General features: G+C 36.0%; 2 protein-coding genes across 7 annotated transcripts in view; one reads left to right on the top strand and one right to left on the bottom strand.

The window, feature by feature from the left end:
- Lrrc40 (leucine rich repeat containing 40) overlaps window positions 1-901 on the bottom strand; it is a 71,308-nt gene extending 70,407 nt beyond the window's left edge. The window contains exon 1 of the mRNA XM_046450954.2: window positions 693-901. Within this exon, the coding sequence (XP_046306910.1) occupies window positions 693-843 (151 nt within the window). The 5' untranslated portion in view covers window positions 844-901. The remainder of the gene's footprint in view (window positions 1-692) is intronic.
- Window positions 902-938: 37 nt separating this feature from the next.
- The window catches only part of Srsf11 (serine and arginine rich splicing factor 11), a 35,684-nt gene continuing 17,978 nt past the window's right edge, over window positions 939-18,644 (top strand). Inside the window, exons 1-3 of one of the 6 annotated variants that reach the window (XM_046450960.2) lie at window positions 939-1,084; window positions 10,596-10,814; window positions 15,828-15,961. In XM_046450960.2, the coding sequence (XP_046306916.1) occupies window positions 10,618-10,814; window positions 15,828-15,961 (331 nt within the window). In that variant the 5' untranslated portion in view covers window positions 939-1,084; window positions 10,596-10,617. Of the gene's footprint in view, window positions 1,085-10,468; window positions 10,815-15,827; window positions 15,962-18,644 lie in introns of those variants that run through there. The other 5 variants (XM_046450962.2, XM_046450963.2, XM_046450959.2 and 2 more) reach the window with 5 other exon arrangements.

Raw genomic sequence — 18,644 nt, forward strand, 5'->3', positions numbered from 1 at the left:
AAAAAGCTGAATGTAAGTAGAGGAAAATATTACAGGAAGAATGCTTTATTTCTCCACTTCTCCCTCATTGCTCCCTTACCCCCACGCACAGGCCACTCCAAGAGCATCTGGCCTTTCATTGTTATACCCAGGTTACCGTTTCTTTGTCTTTATCAGGTTTTTCAGAGTGGCCTCAAATTCATGGACTTTGTGTGGCGTTTATTCCAATCCTCAATTTAGAAAACCTGCTCATCATTCCTGGTCATTAGGACTCTACCCAAGTTCATAAAGAAGAGGTATCGCATTCACTCAAGGCTCACAAAGGAGTAGATAAAATACAGAATTTTAGCGTCGGTAATTTTCCTTAGAGAACAAATTGAGAAAAAGAAAGTAAGAATCAAAGAAAATATTTTCCCAATATCTGATAGGTAGTTTACTCTACCATTACGTTGCCTATTCCTTCTTATGCGGGAGTCCCTGAAAGCGTCCGGTTTAAATTTTGTCCATAGTCCCAGAAGGGTGCCTGCAGTGGAGATGCTGGAGCCAGAGAAGTAAGGAAACTGGGAGGCCATGTCAGTCGAAATGTAAGACTGCCTGGATTACCGCACAGGGATCCTGGCTAAAAGGCAAAGCCAAGCTCGAGGAAAGGAGGCTGCCTTGAGCTAGGGCTTTCTGCCCGCACGGCACAAACTGGTAGCACCTTTGAGTCTTACCTTCACTGAGGTTCCTACCCGACAAGTTTAACTGTCCGCTCCTCCTCGCCGCCTTTAACAGCCCCTGGGGCACAGAAGTAGTGCAGTCTCTCCTCTCAGCTCTGAAACCCGCTCGCGGATCCCGCCCGGCTACCCGTTGCAGGCGCGACATGTTCAAATCCTGGGTCTGCAAGCGGCAGCCCCACCCATGACGCTTAAATGTGGCGCCGCCAGACTACCCCGCCCCTTCCGCAAACGCGCGCTCTGTGCGCGTAGTTCGTGGCTTCGCGCTGGGCCTTTCGCTCCGTGTGGCGCGGCGCAGATGTCGTCACCGCCAGCTCCCGGGGCTGGAGGACAGAGCAGCCCGTTCAGTTGCCGGTGCCGGCCTAGCGTCCTGGAATTACTTCGCTCTAGTAAGTGCGTTCAACGGGCTTAAGAGGGGCTTTCGGGTTTATTGTTTGCTCCGGTTACTGCGACTCCAGCCTTCTGTATGCTTCCACCGTGGCGAGGGGGTTGGGAAAGGATAACCCTCTCTTCTCCCCTCTTCTAGTCTGAACGTGGGCCTTAACTAAAACTTGAGACCTGGGCGCGGTCTGCAGCCTCTCTGGAACCCAGCCTGTCTGTCGCTGGGGGTAGTGGCACCAGACCTCCGTCGTAAGGTGTAAAAGAGATTTCCTGGTCTTGGAGCCTGTACTCTTGACTCCTAACGTGCATCACTCCCGTTGTTGTGTTGAAACAGCCCAACGTTGGAGGGAATGTGAAATCAAAGGATTGGCAACCTAGAAAAAGAGAGGAAAAAAAGTTTAAAATGTAAAAAATGTCCTGCCTACCGGACAATTGTAGGAGACAAGTGGACGGTAAAGGAGACAAGTGTGGTACAAGCTTTAGTGAATCACAGCCCGGACTTTGAAGCCCCGGAAGTGCAAGTTCAAATCCCACCTGCTTACTGTTGCTGGCCAGCGAGCCTAGGATCCCTCTGGCTGGCCAGATGTGTCCCCCACATAAGAAATAGACAAAAGATGGAAAAGGGAAGAATGAACGTTAGGCAGTTTTATCAAACCTGGGAGAAGCAGCAAGATTGCTTCTCTCCCTTCATCCCATAAAAGCAGTTATAATTTATAGGAACAAATGCAGCTGATACCTAGATGTAGAATTAATTGGCCGGAAGAGGAGGCAAAAGGGGACAAGAGGCAGCAAGTAAACAAGCAGATTTAGTGTAGACCTGAGTGAGCAATCTTCTTTCCTGCTCGCCATCATCTTTAGAGCCTGTATGTGGGACTGGTGTGTGTGTGTTGGGGGAGAGGGCGGGGATATCTCAGCCCTTTAGCTTCCTTTCTCAGTAGGAAGGATTTTGTTCCCAGCAATGTCAAGTTAAGTCAGTTTCATTTCATACTGTGTAACTAAAGCAGTTTTACTCGACAGCTTTTGAAAGTCATTCTTTTCATTACTTTAGGAATAACAATTTCTAACTTATAAGCTTTTGGAAATAATTTGATGAAAGCAATAGTTTAAATCCCTTGGTTGAGGGAAGGGACTTGGGATCAGAATAAAATATGGAAAGTTTGTCCAGTAAGTCCGTGTTTCCTGGAAAGTTACAGTTTATGTCTGAAAGGTACAGTTCATTAAGTCATTCAACAAGTGTTTATTAAGAACTCACCCTGTATAGTACTCTTCTGGGTGCTAGACTTTTTCTTCTCCAGAGTGATTTTGTCTTAAAAGCAGATATTCTCCTAACCTCCAGGGAATCTACTGTGGATCTGAAGTGTTAATTGCACAGTAAAATGACGTCTCTTGACAAAATATGCATTATGCAATTTTACCTGAATCCAGGTTCATGTCCTGTTGCATGTAAGATTTGGTTTTTAAACACCCTATTTATTTTTTTCTTCCTATTCAATATAGTGACCAGTTTTGCAGATGAAGAAATAGAGGCTAAATGAAGTTAGGAATCTTGCCTAAGATCACAAATTTCTATAAGGAGCATGGCCAGGCAATTAAACCTGGATCTTTCTCCAACCATGAGTTGCCTAGTGGCTTTTCATAATTTCCAATTTGCTTTTATTATGGAATCATTTTAAGGAATACTTCAATTGTATTTTGTTGTTGTTTTTGCAGTGTTGGGGATTGAAACCAGGGCCTTGTGCGTGCTGGGCAAGTGCTATACCACTGAGCTATATCCGTACTAACCAATTTCAATTGCTTTAAAACAAATTTGAGAACAAACTTTTTCTGTTTTCTAGGAGGTAACACTCTACCTTAAGATAATAAATTGCTGCAAAATTTTGTAGTAACTATTCCTCTATCTACAACAGATTCTTGCTTAGTTTTGCTCTTAAATATAGCTAGGTGTACTTGTTTGATTCATTGTGATTCTGCTGGAATCTGCTGAATGCTAATCATTATTGATGTTTAATGACATCATGTTGAAACATTGTTTCATTTTGAATAAAAGAGGCATATCCTATTTAATGACAAAATAATTCTGAGAAACTCAAGTGACCATATACTTGTAAACGTCAACAGATGTAACGGACATAAAAATTTTACTAGCATATAGCTGTAATAAAAATGGAGATTGAGGAAGTAAAAATTATTACCTCATGCAATTGGGAAAATTATATGTCTATCTCAAATTGGTGGATACTGAAAGCTAATCCACTTGGATTAAATTTCTTCTTCTTTTTTTTTTTTAAGTCTTTATTTATTTTTATGTGGTGCTAAGGATTGAACCCAGCGCCTCGCACATGCTAGGCAAGCACTCTACCACTGAGCCACAACCCCAGCCCCTGGATTAAACTTCTTTATGAAAGTAGTTACAATATTATATGGTTATATTAGTGGGAATTAGGTCTTTATATTAGTTGTATTACTTAAAAGTGCATTAAAAACAAAAGTTCTAACCGTTTTCAACACAGGTATGAAAGTGAAATTGTTAGCTTTTTAAAAAATGGACTTTATGTACATTATTAAAATAATATGAAAAGGTTATCTCCTGAGTCAGGCTGGCTACTGTTGTACACCTACTTTAGTAGCAGAATTATCTAGTTACAATTTATTACGTTCATTTTATTTAAGTACTGAAAGTTTTACTTTTTAAGCTTCTTTGCTAACTGAAAACAGAAACTAAAAAACAAAAATGTTAAGCACAACAATCATATGGCCCAAAGAACTCTATTCTGTTTGGTAATGAAAAATAAGACTTTATCAAATTAAGATACAGCAGCTATCTTACATTAAAATTTAATAAGATATTTTCAGATGTGGTTGTATTTGGGAAAATTATATGTCTATCTCAAATTGATGTAAAACATTGCTATGTATTAGATTTATTTTTTCAAAGTTGAAAGGTACAATTGATAAGATGGATTTACTGAAACAAATCTAAAATTTCTACTAAGGGAAGATGAGGTTAAATTATGTAGGTTTTCTAAGCACATTTGTTTAAAAACTATAATCAAGAGCAAAGCAAGTCTGCTTTGCAAACATTTCTCTGAAGTTTCTTTTCATGTAAAATAACAGATTTTGCCTGTTTGAAGCAGTATTACATTTATCTTTCAAAATATTGTCTTATCTATGAGAACTTGTTATCCTATGTAAAAGTTATTGAGACAACATTTTAGTTCATGTTACAAATACCAATTTGTAATTTCATATTTGTTTTCCCTTTAGGTGTTTAAGTACCAACTTTGGAAAATAGTAAAAAAAAAAAATTTCTTTGAAGGCAATACGTATTTTTCATTTTTATTAGTAGTTTTTCAAATGCAACTTTGAATTGAATTCTATTATTATTAAGAGGTGAGTGAGATAATTATTTTTCTTAGTGGAGAAAGTGCATTTTCTTTATGATTGTACAATTATGTATTCTTTGTGTTTTCCCACTGCTTTTCTTCATGCTTTTGAATCATGAAGCAAGTTTCCTGCTCTAAGAGGTTTAATATTTGATTCTAATATTTGATCTTAGATTCCTCTCTATTTTTGATATAAAAGAATTCTAGTTTACTGCTTTTATTACATGTCAGTGTTTTGGAGACACTAGTAAAATAGATGTATCCTAAATACTTTTAGTTTTTGTTATTGTTGTTTATTTTCTTTCTACTGAAGAAAAATGAAAAAGATGGTGGATAAACCATTCTTGCAAATACCAGTTAAGATAAGTGCTATGGTGTTGATTTGTTTACTAGTTATTCTAAAAATCATCTGAAAATGGTTCTTATTATTCCTTGTAATTATTATTTTTAACCTTTGATAGCTATTACAGTATTCCTACTCTTTTTTTTAAGATTAATATGTTCCACAACTTTAAATATTGGTTTTAATATTATGATGGGTATTACAAATGAGGGAGCTTTGAGTTAGTAAAGTAATTCAGAGGTAAAATTTGGACACCACAACCTTATAGATCATCCTCACAGTACTGTTCTATTTTTGTCTTAGCATATACAAAATCTATTTTATTTTTTTTCCTGAGGTGCTAAGGATCAAACAGAGGGCCTCACACTTGCTAAACAAGCACTCTACTACCACTTAGCTATATCGCTAGTCTGAAATCTACTATTTTAAAGTTTAGCTATCACTCCCTGGAAACAATTTTATTCAGTTCAATTCAGTTTGCCACTTATGTACTTTTAAAAGAGAGTAAATATTTATAAGTGGCAAATATTGTTCCACATGAGCAAAGCCCCCCTATACTTCTAATAAGACTTAATAATATGATCTTTGAGGCTTCATCCTTATTCTTATCTTGCTATGGTTTGAATATGAACTGTTCCCCTAAAGCTCCTATATTAACACAAGCATATTCACAAGTGAAATATTAGAATGTGCAATTTGTGAACCAGTGTTTCTTCACCACACCCTTCAGCCATGCTCTTCTGCCTCTTTTGGGGCCCAGAGAAATGGACTTGGCCAACCACAGACTAACCCTATGGAACTTTGAGTCAAAAGAAACTTTCCTTCCTCTAAGTTGTTCTTGCCGGGTATTTTGGTCACAGTGATGAAAAAGCTAATACATACTTAATGTCTACTATGCAGATATATGAGCCCAGCCTTGCTCTTTATCATTCTAGAAGTACTTATTTTTTGCTTAACACAAAGCATATTTATCATTAGTATAGTTACGTCTATATTCCTGTCTTAAGGTGCTGACCTTTTTGCTTTTCTTTTTAAACTCATTGCCTAGAAATGTTACCTCTCCACCATCTCTTCTCAAAATAATTGCATAACAAATGTCTCCAAGTGGTTTAGACTTCAACATGAGCTAACTGTGGCTTGAAATTAACAGCACTTCATAGTTTCAAGGGAATGGGATGGCTACTGGGTGAAAAGCCTAATTGCCTTTAAAAATTACTTATGCTTGGTCATTTATTTTTTAGTTCAGATTATTTCAGGTACTTAGTAATATTTTGCTTTGTTGGTAGTTTTTAATTTGTACTTTGGTCATTTGCATGTCTGTTCTGATCCATGCCACAGTACATTTAATATTATTCAAGGAAATGTGCAGGTGTTTGTGTTGTTCGGAAGTATGAATAGTACTGTTACTCAAAAAATGTGGAAAAGTTAAGTGAAGCCTTCCTAAAAGAATTTTCTATAGAAACGTTTGCGATTTATTAAGAAAGGGAAGATTTTGTTTAGCCATCATCTGCCTATGCATGCAATTGGTAATGTGCTGCTTTGGAGTCAAAATGATTATGAAAATGTGAAACCTATTTACATTGTTGTCATGTTTGTATTTCAACAGCCTCTTAAGGGAGAGAGTGCATCATTACAGTTCACATCTTTGCTATCACTTAGCATCTTATATAGTATTTTCATATCAATTTCATTTTGATAGTAATGCTGTTTAATAAGTGTTGCTGTTCGGTATTACTGTTGTATTTATCCACTGAAAAGTTGAAGAAATTGTAGAGTTTGAAATTGACTTTCCTGTAAGTTTATGTTAGATGCCTGTGTGCTGGGCACTCTGCTTTATCCCTATAGCATTTATAATCTTAAAGCTAAACTTAAAGTTATATGTATCATTGTCTCTATTTTTTATATAAAGGTAAGGGAGATCACGTGGTTAATTAGTAGTAGTACTTATTATGATAGTTCAGAACATGGATAGGGAGTGGAATGGGAATTGGGTAGGTAAAATAGAGGACTGCTTTTTTTTAACCTTCATATAGTTTACATTTTTAATATTTGACACATTACTTTACAATTTTTAACATGTTTTGTTAAAATATGAAATCTAAAGTAAGAAACTACGCTTTGTAAATTGGTTCTTCCTATTCATATTTTCCATGTGAATTATGAAGTTAGAATAGCCCAAGGTACTAGCTTAAAAAAAGAATGATAGTATAAAATGGAGCCCATTTGAAGACAGCCATTCATTTTTCAAAATAAGAGGTTTGAGTCAGATAATTGAGAACTCAAAACTAATCTTTATTCCTTCCCATTTCACAAGTTTAATTTTTTTCTAGAGTTACTATGATAAGCAGTAGTAGGAAACAACACAGAATAGTGGAAATAATAGGCTTTGAAGTGAGATACCTGGTTGGTTGGTTGGTTTTTTAATACCTGTCTGCCCCTTTGTTACTTGTTTTATATATTAAGCCAGTTGCTATTCCCCATAACTCAGATAAGGAAATGGAAGTACAAAGTAATGAGCCAGAAGTCACAGTTATTTTAATTGGTAATGGAAACCCATTAGTTTGACCCTGGGACCTGTGTTAGTAATCACTCTGGCACCTTTTAAGTGTTATAAGGATTAAAGGCCATTTTAAAAGCATTCAGTCTTATTACTAAGTTGAGTATACTTTCATTTTTTTCAGTTTTGTAAATGTTTAAAATTAATTTTCTAAAAAAAAAAATAAAATAAAATTAATTTTCTTTCATGAAGAGAACGTTAATTTTACAGCATAGAAAAAAGAAGTTAAAGGTCAAATGATGCAAATGTCTAATTCCTTGATTAAGAAAAGCTAATATGAAAAAGCTAGAAACTATTTAACAATACATATAATTCTATTGAATGCCCCCCAGTGGATTTTTTTTTAATTGTGAAATATTCCCTCAAATGGCCTTTGCTCAATTGAAATTCCAAAAGAATCTTATATAACTTAAAAATTGTACCGAGTAATCAGTGTTCCCCAGCTAAATGTTTCTGTTGACCCTACTCAATCCAAAAAGGAAAACTAATCTGTACAGATAAATCAACTGTGATTTTTTCCCCCAAGCTCTAATTATAGCTGAGAATACTGTGCATAAGAATGTTGGAAATGGTGTCTTTTTAAAAGAAAAAAAATTTTTTTCAGTTGTAGATGGACTCCATACATTTATCTCATTTATTTATTTATTTATTTATTTTTTTTATGCAATTCTGAGAATGGAACCCAGTGCCTCACACATACTAGGCAAGCCCTCCACCACTGAGCCTCAACCCCAGCCCCTGGAAGCAGTATCTGAATGGTTAGACTACTACTACTTTTTTCCTCTGTTAATCATGAAAACAAGGCTGTGACAAATTACCACATACAGATTTTTGCTTATAATTTCAAGGTGTTCTATCATTTTTTAAACATATAGACAGAATCACTGCTATTGGAAGACAGTATAAACAATGCAAAAGATGTATTTGGAAATAAACTTAGGTAGGCTTTTTGTTGTGTTCTGGTGTGTGTGTATTTGTCCATGTCCATCTGCCCACCTGTTAGTCCCCTGGTACTAACTTATTAGCTTCTCCATTTAGATGGAGAAAGAAGAAAAAGAAGCATGGAATTTACAATTTTTATTTTAAAACAGGTAATGTTTATAGAATTACCTAAATTTATAGAATTAGAACTAGAACAGAAATATAATTGTGTAATTTATAAGTTAGGGATAGAAAATAAAGTAGATCTACAGATGAGTTTTTCAGATTCACAAATTTATAGAAGTAGTAATTTATTTCCAGGGTTTTCCTTATTGATCTGAATAGTTATAGGGGAAAACAAATTTATATCCCTCACTTTGAGATTTTTTACCTCAACTAAATTTCCCCTTAAAGCTCACAGTTAACATTACTGTCTTCATTCACCCAGCCTTTTCTGCATGCACATCCTGTATATATACCTTAGTAATGAGCTACCTGCCTGACAAGACTGAGCACATTGTTTGAAGCACTTGTAAAGTTTTTAGCACATGATTGTATTCAGTAAGTTTTTTATCACATGCTGTCTTTGGTCCAGTATAATGTTGTTGGTCGCTAGGCACCAAGGTGCACGCCTGTAGTTCCAATTACTTGGAAGGCGGAGGCAGAAGGATCAGTTGAGCCCAGGGGTTTGGTGCCAGCCTAGGCAACATATCAAGACCTGTCACTTTGATAAGAAGGATGATGAACAGGGAGATCAGGAACACTAAAGTTAATATTTGCCTTCCCTGTTCTCAAAAAGTATTTGTTAAGGGTAAGACAACTAATTTTGATAAAAAGGCCTTTTGCTTGTGCAAGATTTGCAGAATTGTGTGGATAGGCACGATATCACCATCTTTTCCATTAGTGTAAACAAAAGTTGGTAACAAAAAAACAAGTGACCTGCATTATGTAACTGGGAAAATGGTATCCATCAAGTAGAGTGATTGTATATAGATGTATTACATGAAGAACTTAGATCTAAATGCACAAGATCTTTCACAAGCTTGAGACTGGAAAGAACTAAAGCTATTCTTTATAGTATTATAGTATTGGTACCATAAGAGGATTGGTATTATTTTGAAGATTTGCCTAAGCATTATTCTCTGGTATTCGTAGGCATCTTTTTGGCATTCTATCAATCAGTTTAAATTTTCTTATCAATGTAGTAGTGTAGTGGTGGTTCCCTACCTACAAGCAGGAGGACGTTTTGGGTCTTCAAAGTATTATGGAGAACTTTTAAGTCATATTTTAAAAGCCTATCAGAAAACACGTACTTTTCCATAGTATGACTTGGGGGGGGGGGGCATTTTGATTAGAAATAGCATTAACTGTTAATAAAAATTATAACATTTGACATTCAAATGTAACTAGACGTTTTCCCTAATTTACTCCCAAAGATGAGTTAAGTGATCCTGCCTTGTGCATACTTATTTCACTATGACAAGATCTTTTTGTAATTCTCCCTTTGAAATATAAAGTGGAAAGCAGTGGTCGACGGAGCAATGATATTTGAAAGCTTCAAACTTGTAATTTATTTCGTCTTATCTGGAATACTCTTCCCCAGAAATTCAAATGGCTGTGGATACAAATACCAGTGATTCAAAGTAGTTGTTTACTAAATCCTACAAGGATCTTTAAAATTATTATTCAGTTGATCATAAGTTTAATATTACGGAAATTTGTAGTAAATATTCCAGGAAACTTGAAAGTGGTGAGAGGAAAAACTTGGTTGCTAGGATGGAAATATTAGTAACTCAAAAAATTTGTAGATGATAGCTTATAAAAAAAGAAATATCGTGGGCGCTGTTGAATAACAATAGTTGCTAAAACGCAATTTTTTGTAAGGAAGTGAATGCTTTCGAAGAAGCAGAAGGGAAAAAAAGCCTTCTGAAAAACAAGGAGCTAAAGGGGGAATACGCTCTCCGTCAGACGGCGCTCCCTCTTGCGTTTCTCCAGCGGCGGGCAGGGCCTGCTGCGCCTGCGCGGGGAGGAGCTGACGGTGACGCACCCGTGCGCCGCACAGCATTGTGGGGAGCTGGGGTCCGCGAGGGTGGTGGTTGGAGGCGAGGTGGGGGCGGTCGTTTGTTTTCCCGTGGTCTCGAACTCGCGCGCTCTCTTCCCCTCCTCCCGGCGTGCAGCGGGGAGGAGAAACGGCGGCGGCGGCGGCAGCAACAGCAGTGGCTGTAGCATCGGATACCCCTCTTTCCTTTCTCGTGAACCGGTTCCTCTTCCCTTTCCCTCTCACTGTTTGTTGTGTGTTTGATGTGTTAAAGCAGGAGCGAGAACTCGAGCAGCGCCATGAGCAACACTACCGTCGTCCCCAGCACTGCGGGCCCGGGCCCCAGCGGCGGGCCGGGTGGCGGAGGTGGCGGCGGAGGCGGTGGCACCGAGGTAATCCAGGTGACTAATGTCTCCCCGAGCGCTAGCTCTGAGCAGATGCGGACTCTCTTCGGTTTCCTAGGCAAGATCGACGAACTGCGCCTCTTCCCGCCGGAGTGAGTATCGTCCACCATCACCGTTTTTGCTAACGCCGCCCCATCCTGGGCCTAAGCAACACCATTTCCGTAGGCCCTGTGGCTGTTTTCCCTACCAGGCTATGTTAGTTGGTCGCGGTGGTTGCATTTATAGACGAAAAGATGCGTTTTAGGCCTACAAAAAAATGTAGAGAGCAGAGAAGACTTTTAGTGATTAGGAGACACTGGCTCTTAAATTGGGGATTTTTTTTTTTTCTTTTCTCTTAAATTGTGCCAACGTGGTCGTTTGCTTTGGGATAAAGCCAGACAATCTGTCTTTTGTCATTTCGCGTATAGGTTAAATTCATTTTTTAAAAAAGGCAAGGTGTGTTTTTTCTCTGCGGTCTTTGGAAGAAAAGTAACAAAACTATTCAGGCCAGCGTTAATTTTGTGTTAAAATTTGTAGGCCGCTATTTATTGCTAAGTATTGCTTTTAAGTGATTCTGACCCAGGGAATATGACAGGACAGATGATTAATTCAGTGAGCCTGAATACTTGATTTATATATGTATCTATACATATGCACACACACATAATGGATTATGAAGAGTCCTAGTGTTTTTCTTTTTTTAATGTACAGATTTAAGATATTTCTCATTTGTTCTTAAGAACGAATTTTATAGAATGTCGACATTTTGATTTAGAGTGTAATGACTTTTTTGTCCTTCTTTTAAAAAGTTATGAAGAAAAAGTATTGTAGCAAACACTTGAAAAACAATTGTGTGCTCTTTGTAAATGCTTATTAGATGAAAGTGAAAAATGTTATTGGGAGTTTTATGATGTCACTTAAATTCTAAACCCGAAATTGAGATCCTCAAGAAATCTGTTGTGGTTGGTGTAATAAATCATTGATTTTTGTACACTTCTGCTCAATAGAATAATAAAATCAAATCATAATGAAGTATTTAAGTATTATCACATTTCATGACTTTCTGTTTTCCAAAGACTTCAAATTGCTGTGTTCTTGATTTTTAAGTAAAATGTACATGTGGAGAAAGGATTCAGTTATAGCCTCAGATGTGCTGTGGAGTTTTGGACACACGTTATTTTGAACAGAAACTTCTTTTATAATGGACAAATTCATAGCATGAGCTATAGAAAGGGATGTTTTGCTGATACTCAGCTTTTTCATAATGTATCATTAAGTTGTTTGTAACATTAATAGTAAAATGATAAGAAATAAGTGATATGTTTGAATATTTTATTACTGGGGTAATAAAATAATTTGAGATGCTCAGTTTGCTACATAATTCCTTCCACTTCCACAAGTTCCTAAGAATTTCATATAGTTGCTGACTTTAAAGTGCTTTTTTGTTTTCTGAGGATACTCCCTTATGGTGCATTTATAAAAAGTAAAAGAAGTTTTGGGCATTTTACTGGTTCGTTTTTTTTTTTTTTTTTTACTTAATGAGTGGGCAGTATCTTAGAGGAAGCCATGATGGACAAGAATCTGCCTTTTTCCTTTGTAATCAGGTGAATGGGTATGTCCATCATAACCCTGATAGCTGCTGGGCAGTTGTTCATCCAGTCATGTGACCTGGGGTGCTGTCCATTTGGAGGATTCCTTTCCCTGTATTAGAAGATAAATATTGATACAATAATGCTCTTTGGCTCTCTACTTTATGTTCCCACATACAATCATTTTCTTCTGAAAATATAGTGACTGGTATATAACTTAGTGGGCCTCTAGATTTGAGCAGTACTATTGATGGTTAATTTTTATCTGTTTAATGTTGAGTTTTATTTGTTCCTTTATTACTTTTTCTCAATAGCTAGTCTTATCTGAAAAGTTGATAATACTTGATGATTTCTATAAATTCACTAGAGTTATCAGTAGTTTGCCAGGATTAATGTGCTTTGGGCTCCCAGTGGTACAGATTGGCTCATCACTCCATAAATATTTTCTTAACACGGAATAAGATTGAATGGCTCTATTGTGAATACGTCTTCACCTGATTTTGTGTGTTTGTTTGTGTGTGTCATTTGGATATATTTGTATGTTTTTAATTTCCCCCAAGAAGGCATTCATATCTGCCAAGAATTCTTTTCTCCCAGAATGTTCTTGACATACGCGCTTCCATTTGTTTCTCAATAGTCACTTTAATCAGAGAATCTTTCCTTGACCACTGTATCTAAAAATATGGATGCTCTGTATCTTCTCTATACTACTTAGCACTGCTTGGGTTTTTTTCTGTTGCCCCTGTCACCAATTGACAGGTAAGTTCAGCCTTCTCCCTGTCATTAGAATGAGGTTCTTGAGTTCATCAACATTATCTGCAAGGCATTTTTTAAGTACATATATGTACCATATACACCTAGTGAAATGCTTCAGTTTTAAATGTCTATTTTGGGGAAATTTTTCTGGGATTATATCATATATTTGATAGATTACTGGAGAAGGTGTCCAGCTTGGTTTTGCTATTGGACTTGTCTGTTATTTCAATTCCTTAAAGCCAAAAACTACTGGCCTGTGATTTTACATAGAGAAATGTTGTCTATCTTCACAGGACAGGAAAACAGCCCTGCAACTATTTGAAAGCATCTATCATTGTCTCCTACATTTGTTTTCTTAAACTGTGATGTTGACTAGTTATTGAAACATATTGGAAATTCAGCATTGTTTGTCTACTGTAAGATGCTTTCAGAATTTTTCTTACCTTATTCATTACAAACCCAGAAGGTGTATTTGACCTTATTTTCAAATAGTGAACTGAAATTCTCATAGGTTGTTTTGTCTGCCCAAGCTAAGCTATCGGTGTCAAAACTAGCATTTGAACTCTTTTAATATGTGACTTTTCCCCTACCATTGGATCAGGGGTTTGTTGGTTTAGTGAAGCAATTTGTGAGTTGTGGTATTATTTAAGTAGATACTAAATGTTTAGTTTTAGTGGGATTTCACAGTGGAGAATACAATTGGAGTGCTTATTAGTTAATGATCCTAGTGAAGCATGTCAGTTATACAGTAACATCTACTGTAGCACTGAATATATTTTAAAAGAATTTAATTCGAATTTGAAGAAATGTTTGTTTTAATGCAACATTTTGCTGTGCATTTCTTTATATATTATAGGTCAGTAGGATTAAGTTTTAGGTGAATGTCATCTTTCTTACATATGCTTCTTTGGGGGGGCTTTGGAGATACTTTGCTCTATAAGCTCAAAATTCTACAATCAGAAGTGGTTGGCACAGTGTTAAGGTAAGAGTTTAAAGCCTGGGATTGGTGGCCTAAACCAGAGGTTCTCCAACTTAAGTGGCTGTGAATATGTACTTGGGATTTGTTAAGAATTAGGACTCTTATAAAAGGAATTCACTGATTCAGTGAGCTTTAGATGAATATCAGGATTTTGAATTATATGTATGCATCCTAGAAGATTATGAAACGGCCCTCAGAGGACACTTTAGAATAACTTGAGGGCTGAGAATGTAGCTCAATGGGAGAGTACCTTGCCTGGTACTCATGAAGCCCTGGGCTGGATCCCGAGCACCCAAAATCAATACTATCAGCTTTTAAGGTGGAAGACAAAAACATCATACAGGATTTTTCCTAACAGTCTTCTCATTTGTCCCTGTGTCATCTAGACTTGCACAAAATTCCAGAGTACAAAAGATTGCCCAGTAAATGGAAATAAACTGAACATATAGGCAGTTCTGAAGAAACTATTCATTACATGTTCTTTAACAGTGTTATTTTTTATCATTGTATTTGTTTTTTCTTTTAATCAGATAACAATAGTGGTAAAGAATTGGTAGAGAGTGCTTGCTGTGTGCATGTGCACATATGCTAGACAAGCACTCTACTGCTGTCTACTGCTTATACATCCAGCCCTTTTTTTTTTTTTTTTTTTTTTTTTTGACTTTGGGACAGAGTCTCATTAAGTTGCCCAAGCTGGCCTCAAACTCATGATCCTCCTGCCTCAGCCTCCTGAGTCCATGGGATTACAGGTGTGTGCCAGCCACCTCACCAAGCTGTTTGATTTTTTTTGTTGAGGTTTAAGGAAATGACTGCTGGGTAAGAAAAACCTTATTTCAGACATCAAGTAAGAGTTCAGTGCTTTTTCCTCTAGAAATCTTCATTTAATTAAAGGAGAATTGAGAACCTGGATTTCTTTTTCCCTCACAGATGCTTTTAATGTGTTACCAAGGACAATTTGATTGTTACTGCCTTTGGGCATTGGTTTTCAAATAACTTGATGTAGGATTGAAAACCCTGCCTTTTTTTTAATCTTTTCCTTTCACAGGGAGTGTTATGACGGAAATTGGAACCCTTTTTTTTTTTTTTTAAGCCTACTTTTTTTTCTTTTATCTGAGGAAGCAGCTTGCTGAGGAAAGAAGCTTTTCACCTGGTGAAGTAATACAGGGGTGAACAGGTGCCTAAAACTTTAAGCACCCCTTGTGTGCTTAAAATTTTTCTTTGAAAGTGCTCCAACCTAAAAAAGACCCAATTGTTGAAAGTGCCTAGGAGTCATAGCTATCGGTTAAAAACATCAATGTATGGAACCAGTTCATTATGCAGGTCAAGAAAACTCAGATATACCTCTTAATGATAGTCTTTATTTTTGAAGTGGAAAATTCTTAAGTTTTTTTACCCTGAGAAATTAGCAGAAAGAAAGGTTACTAAACAAATAGTTTGTATGAGAGCTGGTATGTGGACCATTGTAGAGCATTTGCCTAGTCCTTGGTTCAGTCCTCAGCACCACAACATTGATATTATGAAAAGCATGTTGATATTTTTGTGATCTCACTTTGAGATTAAGAAAACTCTTTCTAACCTGATACATTGTAGATTTAAATAGGGATTAATGAGTATTTATCTACAGTGCAACTGTCTACATTAGTGTACAATACATTATTTTTCTTTTGGATTGGTTAAAAGAAATGTATGTGCAATTACATGTTTTTTTCTGATTATTTTACTTGGGGTATAAGCATTGGTTTGCAAACAACCTTTGTGTCTATGCTGATAATCTTTTTGTTTGTTTTTTGTTTATTTTTTAGTGATTCACCTTTGCCAGTCTCATCTCGTGTCTGCTTTGTTAAGTTCCATGATCCGGACTCAGCAGTTGTGGCACAGCATCTGACAAATACTGTATTCGTTGACAGAGCTTTGATAGTCGTACCATATGCAGAAGGTTTGTGCTTTGTTTTAACTACCTGTGTGGGCATCCTAAGATGACCATCTACTTCAGTATAGTTGTAGAATGAGCACTAGTAGCATGTTACAATCTAAGCAATTAACATTTTGAAACCCTTGTTATACTGCAGTACATAATTCTTACTTGCAGTTTTTTTTTTAATTCTAATAATTAGAAATCAGATATTTTTAAAAGAATCTTATCTTTTGCTTTCACATTCATTGAAACCACTCCTAATTGTAACTCTGAGATACATCTACTTGGTTAATGTTAGATTTTATGAAAAAGTCCCAAAGGTAAATGGCTAACTAAAAAAAAAAAAAAGAAAAAGTTCTTCAAGTGCATGTTGTTTTTGTTTTAAATAAGTGACTAGGTTAGTCTTATTTCCTTGAACTGATAACTTGTGCAAAAACAAACCAAAAAAAAAAATCCCACGTTGAATTCCAGTATACCAAGGGTTGCAATGATACTGGTTTTTGTGAAAGTTCAAGAATTCCTATAGCTTAGGTGCCAGATGGGCACTGGGTATTTTGTTTTTATGCCAGATTTTCTTGTTCATTCTTGTTATATTTTCTAGAATATCTCTAAATAATAAATTCTTCTCTCTGTTATTTGTGTGTGTGATTTTTGTAGTGGAGAAGGCAAATGCAAAACCCTTCCAGATGACTGAAAAACAGTGGGTCCTCTGCAGCTACAGGGGATTCTAGACATTAACTAAAGGCCAGCAAGCACTCAAGTCCCCCAAGTGTTTTCCTGGTGTAATCATTTGTTAACTACATTTTCTCTCTTTTTACATTTTAGGCTGTTAATTTGACAGAAAAATATGAGCAGGTTTTTTGGATCTAAAAAAGCCACTGTGACAAGACAACACTATTTTAATGCCATTTTGTAAAAATTTCTAAGGCATATTTTATAATTAGTTTGTTCCCAGTGTACTGCTACTTGATTTGCTTTTTGGTAACTATAAATTTTGATCAAAGAAATCACATGATAAAATTAATGGATTTGAAGTTAATAATTTAATTTACTGACCAGGATTTACTTGCTTTCCCCTTTGTTTAATAAACTGGTCAGTGGAAGCAGAATCTTGTTATTGTTGATTTTAGATACTATTGGATCTTTGAATACAAATGTGAACATTTACACCATATACCTTGTAAAAGTTGTGAAATGTCTAAACTTGGAGAAATTGCCTCTGGTTTTCTAAAGAAATTAAGTTATATTCAGAGATGGGTTAAGGCATGCTATTTAATGAGTACATTTATCTCCATAATATTAAATTGTATGGGCTCAATTTTAAGGTTCTTAAAAATAGATAATTTTTGAGTTAGTATGTTTTGGTTAAGCATTTCTTTTATGTCACTTGTGCCTATTATAGGATAAGACTAAATCACCAACAGAAAATTGTTACAGAGTTTACAATTCAGGATGAGTAAAATATATATAGGTCTTGAAACAAGGGTCAAACCATGTGAGTAATATGCAAAATGTTTGAGTTAGCCATTAAATTTAAAGAATGCTTATTGGCAAAGTGTTACAGTTCCCAACCCTGGAACATAATACAGTATATCATATAACTGACTTTCATAAATATTTTTAGGTCCCAGTAATTTTTCAGATCTGGTTTTGAAAGTGAGGTTGGGGAATACATAAGAGAATTACAGAAGTATTTTGTTCTGAAATCTATTTTTGCTATATTTAATTATGGTATGATATGCTGTATTCATGTTATCTCCACTAAGTAATTTGATGTATTCAATTCCTTTGTCACCATTCACTCTGGTTTTAGCTCTTACACTTTGGTGTTGGCTCTTGGTCAGTTGTTTTAGAACAATAGACAAAAAAGTCTACGGTAAGGAACAGTCTTAATTGATAAAACATATAGCCAGTTTGGAAGGAACTCTTTAAAGTAATGGATATGGGGGTTATTTAGGTTCCTTTGGTTAATGTTTGTTTCTTTTGTCTGTTTCTTTTTCTTTCATTTCTACACATTCATGCAGTATTTCATGGTTCTATCAAAGCAGCAGTAAAAAAAATACTCTTGACGCATGAAAATTAACTGGTGAGGGGCCTCATTGCTATTTTTAAATTGTAGTTTTATTTTTAAATAGTTTTTTTTTTCTTAATCAGAGGATCAGATGCATGACTTTTTTTTTTTTTTAATGGATGCAGATCTTCTATCAGGTGTCTCACAATAAATTCAAGAGGATTTTAGTTGGCCAGAAATGTTGCAAATGCACTAATTTGACTAAGATGTTGATACTTAATATATCCTCTTGAGACATAATTTTGCATGCAAAATTATCCCTTAATCTTTGTAGGTTTGTTAATATTGATGCATAAATGCCCTATATCTAAATGATCTTCTCCCCCTTCCCCTCCATAACTCTTGGTATCTAAATTGATGACAGCTCTGACACAAGCAAGATAACAGTGCTGTGTAGTATACATTTGTTTATATTATCGGCACTTCTCAGTATAGGTGGAAGGAACCATTACCTTTATTTAACAGTGGTTTTTCTTTTTTGTTGTTGTGTTTTACAGTTCTTTTCCCTGGTTCAGCCTGAACTATATACCAGGCCCTGCTGAAAATACCACCCAACAGTTTTCTTCTGCAGCTTATCCAGTTTCTCTTAAGTGCCCTGTACATATTGTATGTTTTATGATGAGATGCAGTTTC

The sequence above is a fragment of the Marmota monax genome, unplaced genomic scaffold, assembly GCF_021218885.2.
Source record: "Marmota monax isolate L192 unplaced genomic scaffold, Marmota_monax_Labrador192_F-V1.1 WCK01_AAM20220418_F8-fsc00023, whole genome shotgun sequence".
Lineage (NCBI taxonomy): Eukaryota > Metazoa > Chordata > Mammalia > Rodentia > Sciuridae > Marmota > Marmota monax.